We start from the raw sequence: 17,503 nt of genomic DNA on the forward strand, positions 1-17,503 counted from the left end.
GGTCCTTTTTTTGGCATTAAGACAATTACTCTTATTGCCACATTGCCAGACAGGACAGTGTATGAAAAAAAAAAAAAAAAAAAAAAAACTAGTGTATTTTTCCTTTATTTAAGTTGGTAGGACAATTTGAAGATAAAATAAGATGGTTTTTTGTTTAACATAAGAAGAAAAAAAAACACCAAAACCCTTAATTCTTCTTTCATGTGCATTAAATCTTATCTTTCTTCAAAAGCAAAAATACTATCAATGTATACAAAAATACATTGGCAAATCACCTTATCTAGCCGCTTAATTTAAGGGCAAATAAAGGGTACCGGTATTATTGATGTGAGCTATTTTAGACCAGTTTTTACAGTACATTACCAAATCAATTTCTCATGTAAATATGTGCTGACAGAAGAGAGCGTAACTGATTAATCACCTGGACTAATTTAACATGTAACTTAAAGGTTATTTAGATTTAAAATCAGTCGTAGAAAGATAGGTTCATGATTTCATTTGTTGAAACACAAATCTGTGATGTTGGCTTTGTAACACTGGAACAGAAACCACAACTGATAAGATCCTCAGACTCATTTGATTTTTTTAATTTTACAGTTTTATCTTATTAATGATTTAAAAATCAAGTTGTTGCACTTTTAACTTCAGTCATATTGAGGTAGATTCACAGGTGTTTTTCTGCTGTATTTGAGGATTACAGAGATGCAGATGGATATTTGGTTCATTTAATGTATCAAACAATGAACTTTTGCCCTGTTCTTTCCATTTAATTCCCCATGATTCAGTACTAAAGGCTGGAATCTTGCATGGTGAAATTGCATTTCAAAAAAGAAAAACAGCAACAGCGGATTATAAAGATAATCTGAGCCAAAATTAACAAGTGACTTCCCCAAAATGTAGTTGAGTGGAAAGTACAGTATTTGTCTTTGGAGCATTTGTTTTCAGAACGCCTCTTCTTGGCGCCTGTCTAGGACCGCCAATGTTACAGCTTGTAAGTGAAGGATGACAGCACAAAGCTACAGCTTAATTATTGACTTTAATAATATAACAAGTAACAGTAAAATGCATATACAAAACCAAATGTGATTCATCTCAACCACCAGAATGAATCTGGACTTTTTTATTATAAGAAAAACAAGAACATAAACAGTTTAACAGTCTCGATATATGTCTCTACGAATTTATCTAATATTGGACCAGTTTAAATGGTATTAGAAATGATGTAAGAATTGCTATCTACACATAATGTTGCAAGTATTGTGTAAAGTTTAACCTAAAGCACATATCTGTTAGAAACAAAGAAAAACTTTAAATAAATTGAGGAAAATTTTGGTTCAGCTTTCTTCAAAAGGGGTCTTTCAGTATCTAACATGTGGAGTTGGCAGGATTTCCCCCCCTTCTATAACTTTCCAAATTTTCCTCTGATATCTCCTGACCTCTGTGGTTTTTTTTTTTTGTATGCTGGGCACAAATTCAATCTTCCTCTTATGCAGTCATTATTTTGTTGATATGGATGTTTGAGTTCAAAGCATAAAAAAATAAATCGCTCTTTATCTTCAGCTTTCTGAACAAAACTAAAACTAATAGGGACCCAATAAAGAAATTGGCCCAAGAGCAGCATTATGCTGCCGTCACATTCCCCTTTATACAAGGTTTTCTTGTAGCATTGCTCAATCCACTGTCATCGTTTTCAACAGAAAAAAATAATTCTCTCTAGTTCAAAAATGAGATTTTTCCATCTTTATAAAAACAAAAATCCAAATCTTTTTTTGTGTCCTCTAAGAAAAAGCATGATTTAGCTGAGGGATGAAAATGATACATTTCCTCACAGCGCAAAAGACACAGGAAAAAAAAACCTAAGAGTGATTAAGAGCTGCTAAAAAACTTTGGAGTCATGTTTTTTTGGATTGTGGGAGTACCCAGAGAGAACAAACATGAATAAAAACATGCAAAAAGACTCAAGACCTATTAATACAAGACAATTGTGGATAATATCACATTTTTTTTAAAAAGAGAAAAAAATTAAATGTTTTTACTCTAAGAAAACGTGTCATTTGTTGTGATTTGGTTAATTTCTGGCTTTAGAAACTTAAATTCCTTTGTTGTATTTTTTTTACTTTTTTATCATACCGGTATATTTCTCCCTACAAAATGAGTCGCAGACAATTAAGCGAATCATAGATGTCTTATGTTTATCTACTTGATGGCTTTTTGTGTTTATACAACAAAAATTATAATCCTAATTTATACTCTTATCTACCTCAATTTCAATTTAAGGGCAAAAATAGTCATATTTGGCCTTCATTTGGAAAATTGTGTACATAACACAGTAAAATAATAGATCAAATTAAGACATTTCTTTTTATGCCAACCTTCACCAGATGACTCCCTGGGTGATGAGCCATATTTCCCATATTAAAACACAACGTTTCTTACTATAACTAAGTCACTTCTTTTCAGAAAACCTTTTTCTTAATTTTTCCATAAAATCAAACAGGTACCCAAATTATCATATTATAGCCATTTATTTGAATTTAATAATCATTTTAATTGATTTTTTTTAATACTACACTTAAAAAAAAAAAACATTTCTAAAACTTGGTTTGCCTTATGTTTAAATAAAAAAATATATACTTTTCCATTTCTCTTATTCATCCGCAACTTTTTTTTTTCTGTTTTAATCTCATGCAAAGCAGCTAATCTACTTTCTAAACTCACTGGTCTGTTTATTTTCCATTTTGTTGGGAAAAAATAAATAAAATATGACATGAAACTCAACCAGACTGAGTTTTAGAAAGTTACATCTAGAACCTTTTAAAGCCAGTAATTTAAAAAACGCACCAAAAGTGCAAAACATGTGAATCAAAACACAAAATAGAATCAATATAATAAAAAAGGGAAAAGGCGGCATACTGTTCATGCTCTCAGATGTAATTTCCTTTTAAAACTACATAATCTTAAAACTTTTATTAATTTGAACTCTTGGTTTTGACTCCAGTGTATTTATACACAGGTAAAGAGCTTAATGCAGCTTCATCAGTTATTTACATGCTTTTGCCAATCATTCCCATCTCTGACACACTTTCCTTAAGGCAAGTTTTAATAAAACAAAAACAATCAGAAGAGAATTCTTGCTTCCACACGTCAGAGACGCATTGATCAGGGGTTCAATGGCTAATCTTTTATTTAATGTTTGACTTGCTTGTTCAACGTCTCTCTTATCGCAGAAAAACAAATAAAGACTTATTAAACAAATCCTTTAGCAGATTTTCACTCACCTAAATCAGGTCCATCGAAGCCTCTGATGTTGACATTTATGAGGAGAAAATAACGGGATCTTTGATATTTCTAAACATGTTTTCAGGAAAGTTGTTTACTGAGCACTGACTACAGCTGATCAAAGGAAAACTGGCTGAATTGGATGTGTATTATTATTGATCAGTCTCTAACAATCAGGTTTATAGTCTTTATACAACTGATGCTCAAACACCGGCAGCTCAGTAATAAAATTACGGACGAGGCAGTAAAAGGAACGGCAGAGAAAAACTGAGAAAGCATTTCTAAAACATGAGTTTGAAAATCTGAGATCATTTTAACACTTTGTTCCAAACCTGAAATGATTTATTTTTTGACTTTATCAACCCTACGCCATTGCTAAACTGCAAAAAATGCTGCGGGTAAAGAAAAACTAGATTGTTGCTCAGATTTAATGATTTCTTTAAACCAACTGAACATCTTGCACAATAGAGGAATCCAGATAAGCAGTTTTATTTCATGAGCCTGCTCCATTTTAACTTTACATTTCCCATACCCTGAGGAAGAACCGGCGTTTACCTTTAATATTTATTGTAGAACATCTCTTCATTAATGGTGATTATTTAGATTTAACACAGCTCTGCTGCACATCACTTTTCTACCTTTTATTGGGCCTATAAATGTATAAAAAGATGTTTCCAGACACCTCTGTGGACATCAGCTTTTAGATTCCGTCACCATCGATGGTGGAAATGTTATTGTCTGATGACTGCGCTGGGTCTTTGTCCTCACTTCTTCCCAGCAGCCTGTTCAGCACCTTCCTGAAGGTGCCGCTGAAAGCCGGGCTGGAGAAGTAATAAACGACGGGGTTGAGGACGCTGTTGAAGTAGGTGAAACAGACGGACGTGTAGAAAGCCAGGTTGGCCTTTTCAAAATGTCTGCATTCGTCATACCACACCTTCAGGATCCACACTGCGATGCGGGACACGGTGCTGGGGAAGAAGCAGGTGATGAAGATGAGAGCCACGGCGGCTACGAACTGAACGGCGCGTTTGATCTTCCCCTTTTTGTCCAGAGTCCTGTTCCTCAGCTGCCAGGTGATTCGGATGGTGCAAAACGCCACGATGGCGGTGGGCAGGAAGAACTGGATGACATAAAAAGCGTTGTGCCAGGTGGACAGGGGGGTGAAGCCCATGCAGATGTTGAAGCTCTCACACTGTGTGCGGTTGCTGTTGTAGAAGAAGTGCTCATTAGCCAGCAGATACCCGGTGGCGAGAAAAATCAGTCCCCAAAGGCCGAGGGAGACCAGCAGAGCGTAGCCCAGACCCAGGCGGTTTATCGGGTTCCGCGGGTGGACGATTTTAAAGTACCGGTCCACGGCCACAGCAGTGAGGAAGAAGATCCCCGCTGCGCGGTTGGCAGCAAGCAAGAAGAGGAGGAGACGACACGGGACGTCGCCGTAGATCCAGTCCTTCCCGCGCCTGTAGTAGTCCGCCCTGAAGGGCAAGCAGAACAGCACGATGGAGTCGGCGACGGCCAGGTGAGTCAGGTACACGGAGTTGGGCTTCCAGGTGTCCATGTAGAAGATGAACATCCCCAGAGCCAAAACGTTCCCCATTAATCCAAACATGAACTCCAGGATCAGAACCGGAGGCAGAACCTGGTCCAGGATGGGCGACTCAAAGGCACAACACACCTCCGGCTGAGAGGCGTTCATCTTCAGACGTGGCGGGGAGGCACGAACAAGCTGCTGCTATAAAAGTGAGTCAACAAAGACCTGCTGCACCAGGTGCCTGTGTAGAGCAGCCAATCGTGTTTGCACTTAAACAAAAGGTTCACGGACAAACATGCAAATTTGAGCATCTGGGCACCATGTTATCTATGGGGAAGTGCTATCGACCCAAAGGAGCGTTATAACAACTGTAAATGTTATCCGTCTGGGGAGGGCACCTTCATTAGAAAACTATTATACCTGGGAATAGGTTTACTCATGGGTGATCAGCAGGACGCAGGAAAAACAACCAACCTGCGGCCATCTATGGGACTCATAAAGCTGGGGATGACGACAAAGCCAACTCTGGAAAAGAAAACACTTAAAACATTTAACAAAAACAAAAAATGACAAACCCAAAATGGAATAAAGATCAGACAGAAAAGACGGAGGGGCGTGAAATTTATTAGCCTACTGTTTGCATGAGTGAAGGACATTTGTGAAGGACTTGATTTAAACCACGACTTTGGCAAATAAGAGAAAGCAGCTATGAACTAAAAAAAAAAAAAAAAAAAAAGATAGATAGATAGAAATTGCCAAATGAGTGGCCAAGTCCGCACCTTTTTATGTACAGTAAATAAAATAGGTATAAAATGACTTAATGTGTACATTTTGGCCAGGCTGCTGTTGATGATGTTATAGGTGGCATCCATCCCAGTGAAAGTGCATATTTTGGTCTTTACTTCTTAACTTCACCCAGATCATCAATGCTGTCATCATCCACCTGCAAACAGAAGGAGAATGAACTCAGAAAAGGTTTGTTTGTTTCCTCAACATGAATGTTACATCACCAAGATTTCTATTAATGCTTAAAGTATCATCTGAAGCTTCGGTTATATGGACAAGTTACCAGGCTAAAACTGTGAAACATTCGAGTCAAAATATTCTGATCGTCTGTTTTATCCATATAAATCAGGCAGGCTGTCCTGCAGGTTTCAAAGGTGTCTCTGCTTCAACACAGTCGATTCTGATGATTGCACTTCAGGAACAGCCTGTTAATCAGCAATCAATGGCAATCAGCTGTGATGAAGAAGGGAAACAGCCTGCGCAAAGCAAAGCCTACAGCCTCCACTGTTCCTTCTGGCTCCACACAGACTTCCTTGGAGTCTGAGGAGAGCATGTGTGATATTTTTGCTAAAATCCATAGGAGCAAAACATGCGGAAATGACGCTTAAAGGGGATAGCAGTTTTTTTTTAATTTTTTTTACATTGGGCCCTTGATCTTACGTTATTACATCATGTTCTACTCATCCATATGAGATTTGATATATGAGGTTATATCCAAGTAACGTCTTCCTTTGGGCAACGAGTTGAAGGCACAAACTAAACCGTTCATAATTTATCATTTATGGTACGCCGGCATTCATGACATGTAGGCGAATCACTGTCCCCCAGACATCCACGGTTATATTCTTTTAAAACAAAGCGGAGTGTGTATGACATCATTCGTGCACCGGACACGAGTTGTGACAGGCAGCCCGGGCCACAGGCGACTACGCTCTACTCCTTCTATTCATTTAGCTAGCTAATCTGAATCGTTCAATTCCATTTGGAGAGCGAGATCATCTGTGTTAGTAGCATTAGACATCTTCCAGGCATGTGAGTAAAACTAGCAGCAGTTCAGCGGACAGGAAGAATGAATGGTAGCCGGCGCGTGAATGACGTCATACACACACTGCTTTGTTTTTAAAAAGTTATAAATATAAAAAACGTCATGACGCCATCTGCACGCGCCCGCTACCATTCATTCATTCATGGGTGGATCTGAGCGGCTCCGACAGAAATAACATTTGAAGGCAGGATAGTAATCTAGATGAACTGACTGCACTGATGATGTTTTCAGGTGGACTTTCTCACTTCAAAATAGATTCAAACTACTTTTTAGCCACTGATCACAGCAAATATAGCTGCCATTGTTACAGGCAAAGAAAGGATAGGGTAGCTCCGCCCAACGTGCATCAGACACACATTTTCCACCATGTAGCCAGAGCAGCAAAGATGCTTCAGCCAAGCATCAGAACTAAACTTGTACAAACATCAAAAATGAAGCAGCACATGTGTTTTAGCTGCTCCTGCTGCTTTAGGTGTGAACGTAGCATAGCAGTGGCTAGCTTCCAGCAATGGTGTCTTGCACGAGCATTGGGGGGGTCGATTCGTTCATGTGTCAGGGTGTACGTGCACAGGGGGGAGGGACAAGCAGATGACCATGATTGATGTCTCAGGAACCTATTGTGTACAACGGACCGTATTTTGGGATTGGTTGGGGTTATTCATTGATCTCTCACTGTAGCAGGAACCATTTATTTTAGTTTCACTTCCAGACCTTCTATTTCACTGCTTGCTACGTGGCTGTGGGGAGATCTTTAAGCCACATGGTAAAAAATAGGACAGAAAAGATCTCCTACTGCACCTTTAATGCCTTAATTTAAAAAACAATAATTTAATGATTTTTAATGACCCGTGGGAACCCTCTATTAACCTTATAAAAAAAACACTAGAATCCGGTGTTTCCAAAACATTTAAGGACTTTCAAAGATGTTTTTATGGCTATTTTTTTTACAGACTTAAGGCCTTGAACTCATTTTTTTCTTTACTTAACAACTTAAGGACCTATTAAAACAAACACTTGATACATATCTAAAGTACTTTTTCCCCATTTAAACAATCAACACCAGTGTCACGTGGTCCTTAATAATTTTTTCTTAAGTTATTTTTTTTATGTATAAAGTTAAGGAATAAAATTCAAGCACCAAAAAACAAAGATATACTGGCAGACATCAAATCTTTCCCCTGAAGGTGGACATTTTTACCTCAGGCCACTTTTCTTGAATGACGTCGATTATGTCGTCTGTAAAATCTCCCTGAATGATTATTTCATCCTCGGCTGTAACTGAGGCACCACAAGAGAACTTCTGAGCGAAGAATCGCTGAGCCTCCTTGAGCTCGATGTCTGAAACGGAGGATCCACATTTAGAAGGGAGTCAAAGAGCAGCGTTTAAATGAAGGGAGAAAAAAAGAAGACTCACCAAAGGTTGCCAGGCCACACACTCGTGTGACGTATTTCTTCTTGGCTCTCGGGATTTTTGCTATCGTGACTTTCTGGGGAACGGTCTTCTTTTTCTGTTTAATTTGGCCTCTTCCACCTAAACAGGAATAAAAACAAAACAGTTCCGTTCATCACAGTCAAAGACGCCGGGAGATCTGAAGCTTCAGGAAAACAACCCCACAGATCATGCATCATATCTAAAACTATCCGGCCTTCCCATCGGTAAAACTCTTAATTCAGTAATACGAAACAATTCTGTTTGTTTACCAGGTTTAGATTAGCTATAAGTCATTATTTTAACAGTTGAAGCTTTTTATTGAGACTTGATTCACAAACTGCAGATGCATCAATCTTATTTATCTTATCGAATTTAGGTGTTCAGGCTGACGTATAAAAAATCTTAAATAGAAATTTTCTAAATTTTGGGACAATAGCGTCTGATAAAGAGTACATTTATGTACTTGTTTAAGCCAGAATGATTACACATTTAAATATGACTTCCCTACGACTTTAAGCTGAATCAGGCATCATCCTTTGCATGACGGAAGGGATGGGGCATCGTTTTAGTTTCACTAGCTACGTTTACATGGACACAACTAATCGGATTGAAGGCCTGATCAGATCAAAAATGTTTCATGTAAACATGTCAGACTGAAGATTCTAATCCGATTCGGTCCGATCGGATCTAAATTTAATTCCGAAAGAGAGAGGTGGTTTTTGCCGATCGCCATTCCGATTGGCGTCCATGTAAACACCCATTCGGATCTTAAGAGTAAAATAATCTTCACTGCGCATGTGTGCGACGTCAGCGTGACGTTTTTCCGCCTTGTCTACAACAGGAAACCACCGGTCGCTCTCGCTGTGAACAACATGGCGGGGGGAGTCTAGGAATGCCAACTTATACACTCAAGTTCATTTAAAGCTGCAGGAAGCAGGAATTTATCCTCCTCCTCTTCCTCTTTTCTCTCTCCACAGCCCACTCGCTCTCCCACGCCGGTTCAATCGCTCATTCTCTACATTTTCTCTCGGACATTTCGCTGCCAAGCACTTTTTTCCTCCTCTCTCCTTTTTTCTTTCCGCTCGCTCCGAGCGCATCGTTTGTCAGGCCTCCCAAAAACCAGACGCAGACAGAACTGCCAAGTTTGGCAGGAAGTTCTGCGCATGCTTAAAAGATTTAATATGATCCAACGCTTGGTACATGTAGACACACGTCATGATCGGATCATTTCATTTAGTGTCCATGTAAACAGAGATTTTGAATTTCCGATCAACCAAGGTTTGGATCGGATCGGGGAAATTTTGCGCATGTAAACGTAGCTAATGATTCGTCCCGGTTCTAAATCTTCATTTCATTTGGGATTTAGTGGCTGACTAGCTCAAGTGGTAAGCCACCCATCCTGCAAACCCATAGTCAATACCTGTTATTGAAACTTCATTTCATTGATCTGTACTTATAACAGTGTAATGACAATAAAACACTGGGAAAAAAACAAACAAAAGTCAGCAATACATATGCAGGGAGGAACAAACTGCCTCGGGGAACACGGTGCAGCGGGTCAAAGAGGAGACTCTCATCCTGAGCCGGGTGGTTTCTAAATCATGCCCATCCTTTGCCCCAATCGTAGGCGTCACACGTGGCCCACAGTTTAAGCCAGACTTTTAAATTATTCTTTGCTGGAATTCAGCTGCTTATCCTTCAGGTTAAAATTAGGAAACCATACATTACAAATCTTAAAAATTCTGTGACAATTTAAAAGCTTAGAACCGGTTCCAAAGGATTATAGTTTTTTTAATCCACTATGAGGTCACGTTTAGGCACATCCCACCTAAATACAGTATTACTGCGCTACACATGCCAATGCACACACCTCGTTTTTGCTTTTTCTTCTCCTCTTCTTCACCTGCAGGGGGAGCTTCTCCAGTGCCGGATTCCTGTTTGGGAGCATTTCCTGCCGGACCAGAGGGACAAAAGAAAAAAGAGGAATTAGAACCAGTTTTGTAAAAATACGGTCAATTACAGGAAACCTGCTTCCGTTACTCCATATTTGTTTTACTTTAGTTCAGTCACTGACAAAACGAAGATAAACACGACTCTGAAGTTTAAAGGTCCATTTACTAAAGACGATTTTCTAAAAGACTAGTTCTGTGCTTTACACTTTTTAATCTAAATTTGTTAGTAAAGATTTTTTGTTAGCACCACCCAGTGATATATACAAACAATGAAGATGAGGAGGAAAAAGACTAGAACATCCCTGGGAATGCAGTCTGATTGTTGGCAATAATTTATGTGGAAGCTAAAGCCCCTGTCACACCTTGACACAACACGTCGCAAACGGCAAGTACTTCGAGACGTTTTAACGTATGCCAGCGGATGCCATAGGTGGGGCATAATCTCCAGGTAACGTATCTGATCGTTGACATATGTTAAGTGTAAGTTACTCATTAAGGGCAGATTAGACTTCTGCAACCGCACACAACAAATGTCGCTTGGGTCTGGTCGCAAACCAGTTTTGCTGGTCGGTCTGGAATTTCTAGGGACGCACAGCAGTTTCCCGCACATGCGCAAGGGGGAGTCTATTCGAAAACTCGTGAGAACTTCAGCGGATGGGTGCGAGAACTTTGGCGGCGCCGGGGAGAGTGTTTATGTTCCAAAACAACAATGGCGCGCCTGCAAGATATCACGGAGATGGATCTAGAGTTGCTAGACATCGAACAGGAACAAGTTCTGTTAATGGAGTTGGCAAAAAGACCAATTAACCTTTCGTCGTAGTTGTCCATTGTAGCCTCGGTTTTTAAAAATGGCGCGCCCCGGCACCTAATCGAGACGGGCGACCACACAGACAGCCAGAAAGGCATACCAAGGACCAGTCACAGCTGCTTTTTGTCTGCGCACTTCCGCTTGAGGTCTGCGTGGGTTTGCGACCGTCCGACGCTTAGTCAGGATTTTTTTTAGGTGCGCGACGACGGTTGAAGAACCTCTGGGCAGGGGGCGTGGTCACGCAAAGAGACAGATTTGACTGTTGCAGAGGCTATGCGTCAGTATCATAAATTGGCCTTACGTTGTGGCGTCTAGCTTATCCAAAACCTATGAGTTACTTCTGCATAACTTATCTCCAACGCACATCAACGTATCTGACTGTTTCCAGAGGTCCACTGAACGTTTTTCTAACTTCCAGCTACTGTTTAATGGTATATCGGCAGCATTTTGCTATAAAAGGGGGTTCACAGGAAAAACGGTCAGTTCTCCTCCAGACTTCATCAACCCATCATAGGGTGAGCAAGAAGGTGAGTGTGATGATCCTCCCTGCGATCACGCCCAACAAACTTCCTGGCAGACATTATGCTGAATCTGCTGCGACTGCAAACCTTTTTTTTTTTTTGGCGGACGATAAACAGCAGCTGTTTTAATACCGCCATCAGAGAAATCTTTTTATGTAGGACGGGCGCCTCCGGGCACTTTGCTAACCCCCTCAGGACAGGCTTGTGCATAATTTCATAGACATTACGCTGCTATATGTTATGGATAAGTTAGGCTGCCGTTGGACATAAGTTCTGGACCCGTTATGAATACACTATGTTTACGCCCAAAATTGAAAAAATACATAGAAAGTTCAGCCTATGCCAACCATTGAGGAGAACCTGGGACCTCGGGCATATGCTGGCTAAATCGTCAAGGTGTGACAAGGGCGTGATGTGTTGAGATGTTCTCACAGGAGGCTAATCAGAGGCTCAGATTCACTAGAACTGCCTCCATTGCCACCATCTGGCTCTAATAGATCTGTGATTCTGCCATTAGTTGGCGCCACGTCTCGTGGTCAGCCATTTAGGTTTTCAAAAGGATTTTCTAAACATCATCTAGACTCATGATTTTTACAATCTTTTTACGATGATCATATGGTTTTTGATCTTTCTTATACAGCCACATCGTGTGACTATGCTCATTTAAACTTATCAAGTTTTCTTCTAAGCTCCAGCTTTATGGGAAATGGTACATCCAGATTTATCTTTAAAGCATTTGTCCCACTGAATAGCTTCCCGATATGAAGGGCTGCAACTAACAATTATTTTTTACAATTTGATTAATCTGTTGATTATTTTCCAATTCATCATCGGATAGCCAAAGGTTCCTTAAAGCACACATTTTATTAAATTAAACCAGATGAACCTAAAACTGGATAGAGCATATTGACAGGAAAGGTTTTTGTTTTTTTTTCTATCTTAAATGCAAAATGTTTATATATCTTGGTATTATTACTGCTTTAGTGGGTTGCTTTGTGAGGTAAAAGCATGTTTTAAAGTCTCTATACTTCAGTTAACATTTAACCAATTAATCATGAGAAATCGAATTAATTGTTTCAGCCCTTCTGAAATGTTTGTTTTGGTTTCCAAAGAGAGAACCTCCATAATATCATTGCAATCTTTCACTGTAGCACAGATCATATCTTCTGACCTAAAAGCGAGAGAAGCTGTACCGCCATTAAATTAGCTTCCTCCCACCCTCTCTTTAATAATCCAACCCTAATGACCAGCATCCTTAACACTGGGATGAGGTGAAGCAAAAAAAAAAAAAAAAAAGCCACTCACCGACAGTCATCTTTGCAAACACGTCTGGAAAGTTCTTCTCAAGCCACTGCCTACATTTGGCTGGCTCAGGCATGTACTCACAGTACTGCAGAGACATCACTAATTTACAAATCTAGAAAAACAATCTGCAGAAGCTTATTTATAGATAACTAGGCCAAAAAAATTGCTGTAGAAGAACTGTCTAATGATCAAACTCACCTCTGTAGGAAGGGAACACACTGGAGGAGAGAAAAAGAGAAACAAAGAAACAAGGATTAAAGGAAGCAAAGTAAACAATGATCCAAAACCAAAAGGAGCTTTACCTCCACAGTAGAGAACTTTAAGGGGGTATTTCGAATCAGAGTCTAAAGATCCATGGTCCGATCTGCTTTCTGAAGACCCAGATTCCATTTCAGTAGTAGCCATCATAAACAATCTGGACAAGGGGAAAATCATCAGAAAGGTAGCAAGAAAATAAAAAGGCTGTTGGCATGACATCTGAACTTTGTTCTTTCTCACGGGTCAGAAAAAAAATTCTACTTTCTCCGTTCAACAAGCAAGATTCCAGCTAGTAATGAAAAATATTCATTATACTCCCATCAAATATTTTTTTTTTTTTTTTTTTTTTTTTTTTACAGTAGTTTAGAATCATTAGTTGCCTTTTGGTATCTCAGATGTCCATCAGGAACACATGTAAACTGATGTTTACAACTCATAATGCTATTTATGTTCATCTCAAGGACCCTTTAAAAAGGAAGGTTAGTAACAAAAGTTTTGATCGTCTTTAAACTTACAAATTGGATGAAACTCTGCTTTAAGATGAGTCAATAATCTATCCAACCTCAGAGGTAGACAGTTTTCTCTTTAAAAGGTTACACAAAAGCATTGCACAACTCAAAAATTTTTCTGTCCATCAGCTGATGATCAAGAAAGGTAAACAATACAGTAGACAATATGAAAAAACAAATACACCTGCTTCCATTACTCCATTTTTGTATCACTTTAGTTGAGTCACTCTGACAGAACAGAGATAAACATGACTCTGAAGTTTAACGGTGCATTTAATAAAGAAATTTTTCTGAAAGATTACTTTTGTCTTTTACCCTTTTCGGTCTAAAATTGTTAGTGCAGTAGCAGCCATTCAAAATGGCCCTTCCCAGTCAAACCCCAGCCGAATGGCACCCCCCTTCCCTGCAACTTCCAGCAATATCCCCTCCAACTTCCAGCCATTCGACTGACCTCCTCTTGCATAATTTTATACTCCGATTCCACCCTTTCACTGTATTACAGGGTCTGACCAGGAGATGATGCTTCCCTTTAGATCTTAATGTCCACAAATCGTGACAGAAAAAATATTTTAGCACAAAGATTGATGTTTAAAAAGGAATTGTAGGGGACCAGCTAAGGAAAGTGTGGACAGTTTGAATAGCTACTACTGTAAACTGTGCATTATTGCCCAATTCCTGAAGATCCTATCCTTTAAATTAAATATCAATTGAGACACAAGCTACCTTTTTTAAAAACTAACAAAATCATCATCCCATCAATTGAAAAATTGGGTAAACACTCCAAAAAGGATGTCAATCATGCCACTATGATAAAGTCAGGAAATGTGTCTGTAGACCAGAGTTTAATTAAAAACCTCAGAAGAAAACTCTGGATTCCTTTCCAGACAGTAAGTCCCTGCTGTGACATACAAAAAGCTGATTAAATATTTGATGATTTAACCGCAGCCCATCAGTTGAATCTAAATAGCTACACCGCTGAAATAGCTTTAGCCAGCTAGCACATGCGGTTTTATTGGCTGGAAGCGTTTTTAAACAGAGCAGTAAGCGAATATTACCTCCACAAAACATTCAATAAAAACAGAAATATGCTGCGGATCCTGTCACGGCATAAAGCCGAGCTAAAACGGGACGCCAGGCTCTCTGCTCAGCGCTTTCATTCATCAGGTTACGCAGACTCACCAGCTGTCACCGTTAGCGGGCTAGCTAAGCAGCACATCGACTAACTGCAGCTGGAAAAAAGTGATTTAAGACGCGGAAAACGGGCCGTTCCCTACCTCACACGGTAAACTCTTAAAATAGCTGGTTCAACAGAAGATCCTCTTGCATTATTAAGGTCAGGTTTACTTTTAGAACATTATTCTCGCCAGATAAGGTTCAGTTGGCATACTTCGAGCACGCCTTGTTACACCTCCTCCGAGGGGAGTTTAGCCAATAATATATAGCTGCAGCCTTTCAACACCCTTCTCAGCCACCGTAGACTGGAACTACTTCCGGGTTATGCGGGGATTTGCTTCCGGGACTTTTGGGAGTATCACAAATCAGATTATGGATTGAATTTATGATAACCAAAATTAGGACAACTTATTTGAAATTCCCAATTCCTCCGAAATATAAAGAATTACAATTTAAAATAATAAATGACATATATCCTTCAAACGAGTACTTAAGAGAGAGATTTAAATTCAATGTTGGGAATTGTGGTTTCTGTACAACTCAATTGGAAAATACTAATCATTTTTTTTATGAATGTAAAGAAGTAAGAAACCTATGGGATCAACTTAAGATCTTTCTATCTTCTAGATCTATAAATGCGGACTTTAATTCCTTACAAATAATTCAGTTTGGTTTATATATTAATGAAAAAAGGTGGAATTCTTAGTTAATACTTTGATGATTATAATATGCAAGATGCTCCCTCTCATTCTCTGCTCTCAAAAACGAACTTTCCTCCTTTAATGATGTCTGAAAAAGATGCAGAACCTTAAAGCAAATAAATTGTCTGAATTATTGGAAGAATTTCAGTTAGTCCCCTCTCATTAATAATTTTTTTTTTTTTTTTTCTCTTCCTTGTTCTAGCCTCTAATTTATATTGGAGTTAATAGGAGTTGTGATCTTATTTGTTTCTTGTAATGCTCATTATTGACGTATTGATGAGATTGTCATTGATATTCTTTATTTTTTAATAATATATATATATATAAAAAAAACTTTGGATAAATTGGAGACATAAAAGCTTCAAATCTTGGTTTGACTCAGTTTCAGTTTGGCTTTCCGGTTCCACAGTCACCAATTCCACCATTGTTATTTATCGCACCAGAAGTTGATCTGCAATTGGGGGAATTTATTAAAAAGGGAAAAACTCCAGAATAGATTATAGTTAATAATTATTTTTGGAAGACTTAAACATAGTGTAATTATATTTACAAATGGTTACAATTGATTTTTTCTGTATGTCTGTCAGTCTGTCTATGTAGATGGATGGAAGGCTTTTTTGGCCCACCTTCTCTTTCCTTTCTTTTCTTTTTTGGGATTTTCTTTAATCAATTTTCACAGGTCAGCACAAGGTGACCTCTAAAAATGTGGTCATTTCAAATGGCTAAATCTGATCATCAGGGGGGCAAAGAGGGTTAACCATTCAAAACAAAAACTGTTTTGTGTGTGTGTGTGTGTGTGTGTGTGTGTGTGTGTGTGTGTGTGTGTGTGTGTGTGTGTGTGTGTGTGTGTGTGTGTGTGTGTGTGTGTGTGTGTGTGTGTGTGTGTGTGTGTGTATCACCTTCATGGCCAATCTAACTTATTTTTAAATCATTTTATTTGATAATTCTTTGGTAAATTGCTAATATAATGTGGATTTATATATCTAATAATTCATTATACTTTGTGTCTTCATTATGACAGCTGTGAGCCAGCCTAAAAATTTGTGTCGGCTCATCAGCCCTGGTTAGGTTTAAAACTAAAATGGGTTCTACGCTGAGCTCAGGTATGCACTGGTAATGATTAAGTTATTGTTAGGTCATAGAAAGGTTTGAAATTGACTGAAAATCAGTAAGAATCATCACATGGTTCTGTCTACTGTGTGGGGATGTGTGTAAGGTTGCCAAGTTGCCCTTAATAAGGGAACTATCCCTATTTTTAAGGAACTATTAGGTGTCTCATTTAATTGAGATTTGATTTAAATGTTTACTAAATCAACTCAAAAATACAATAAATGGCTAAAATTAATGTATAACGTCCGTAGGATCGAAGACTATTCCTTGCCTCGAAGTTACCCTAATCTGATTTTAAATATATACTTTTTTTCCTTCTTCTTTAAATCGCTTTTATTTTAAAAATGTGTACTGGGCGATGGTTTATGACGTCATGTAACAAATTTAACTTTCTCCTTCTCTAACTTTGTGATCTTCTTCAAGAATCTGTTACACATTTGTTCTGGTTGTGTCCATATTCTAAGACTTTCTGGCAACACTTTCCTAACTATGTGGATTCAAGTATTTTTAAAAATTTTCAGCTTAATTGGAAAGATGTTTTATTTGGTTTTTAACTGCAAAGTAAAATGTTTCCCAAACCTTTCCTTATCAATCTTCTATCTTCTTCTTCTTCTATCTTATATCTTCACTTGCATAAATTTAAATTTCTAAAAAAACAGGAAAAAAAAGGCCAGACCTTAATGTTTATTTAATTGAAGTCAAGCAATATTTTCATACTATTCAACTCTCTTCTCACCAGAAGGCACAAAAAACCATAGCAATCTGTTCCCAACTAAAAATTCTGGACTACTTAATGTTGTAGAAGAAATTTTTATTTGTAGAATATTCACATGTATATATGTATACATATACAGTATGTATATGCACGTATGATACTCCCCAGCGCATATGTTTGTCACTCTGTTTGTCTTTCCTCCTGAGTGTATTTATTATTTGTAACATAACCCCTGGCATATTTGTTTACTTGTATGTTTTATATATTATTGTTGGCTTTAAGTGAAATAAAAAAATAAATTAAAATATATATATATTTAGGTCTCTAACCAAATTCCTTCTTTCTTCTTCATACTTCTTACATTACATCACTACATGTTCT

General features: G+C 38.4%; 2 protein-coding genes across 3 annotated transcripts; both read right to left on the reverse strand.

The window, feature by feature from the left end:
* Nucleotides 1–3,267: 3,267 nt before the first annotated feature.
* LOC119784751 (hydroxycarboxylic acid receptor 3-like) lies at nt 3,268–5,278 on the reverse strand. The gene has a single exon (XM_038286955.1). The coding sequence runs from the start codon at nt 4,970–4,972 to the stop codon at nt 3,980–3,982; it is 993 nt and encodes a 330-aa protein (XP_038142883.1). The 5' UTR covers nt 4,973–5,278; the 3' UTR covers nt 3,268–3,979.
* A 133-nt stretch (nt 5,279–5,411) lies between these two features.
* Nucleotides 5,412–14,890, reverse strand: denr (density-regulated protein). 2 transcript variants are annotated; one of them, XM_038286957.1, is made up of 8 exons: nt 14,698–14,890; nt 12,959–13,071; nt 12,855–12,874; nt 12,657–12,741; nt 9,941–10,021; nt 8,053–8,169; nt 7,837–7,976; nt 5,412–5,750 (listed from the first exon to the last, which is right to left on the reverse strand). In XM_038286957.1, the coding sequence occupies exons 2-8, from the start codon at nt 13,062–13,064 to the stop codon at nt 5,706–5,708; spliced, it is 594 nt and encodes a 197-aa protein (XP_038142885.1). In that variant the 5' UTR covers nt 13,065–13,071; nt 14,698–14,890; the 3' UTR covers nt 5,412–5,705. The 2 variants fall into 2 exon arrangements, with proteins under 2 accessions (XP_038142885.1, XP_038142884.1); XM_038286956.1 differs by having other exon boundaries at nt 9,941–10,030; nt 14,698–14,887.
* Nucleotides 14,891–17,503: the final 2,613 nt, after the last annotated feature.

Source organism: Cyprinodon tularosa, unplaced genomic scaffold (genome assembly GCF_016077235.1).
Source record: "Cyprinodon tularosa strain WSP-4 unplaced genomic scaffold, ASM1607723v1 ctg233, whole genome shotgun sequence".
NCBI classification, from domain to species: Eukaryota; Metazoa; Chordata; class Actinopteri; order Cyprinodontiformes; family Cyprinodontidae; genus Cyprinodon; species Cyprinodon tularosa.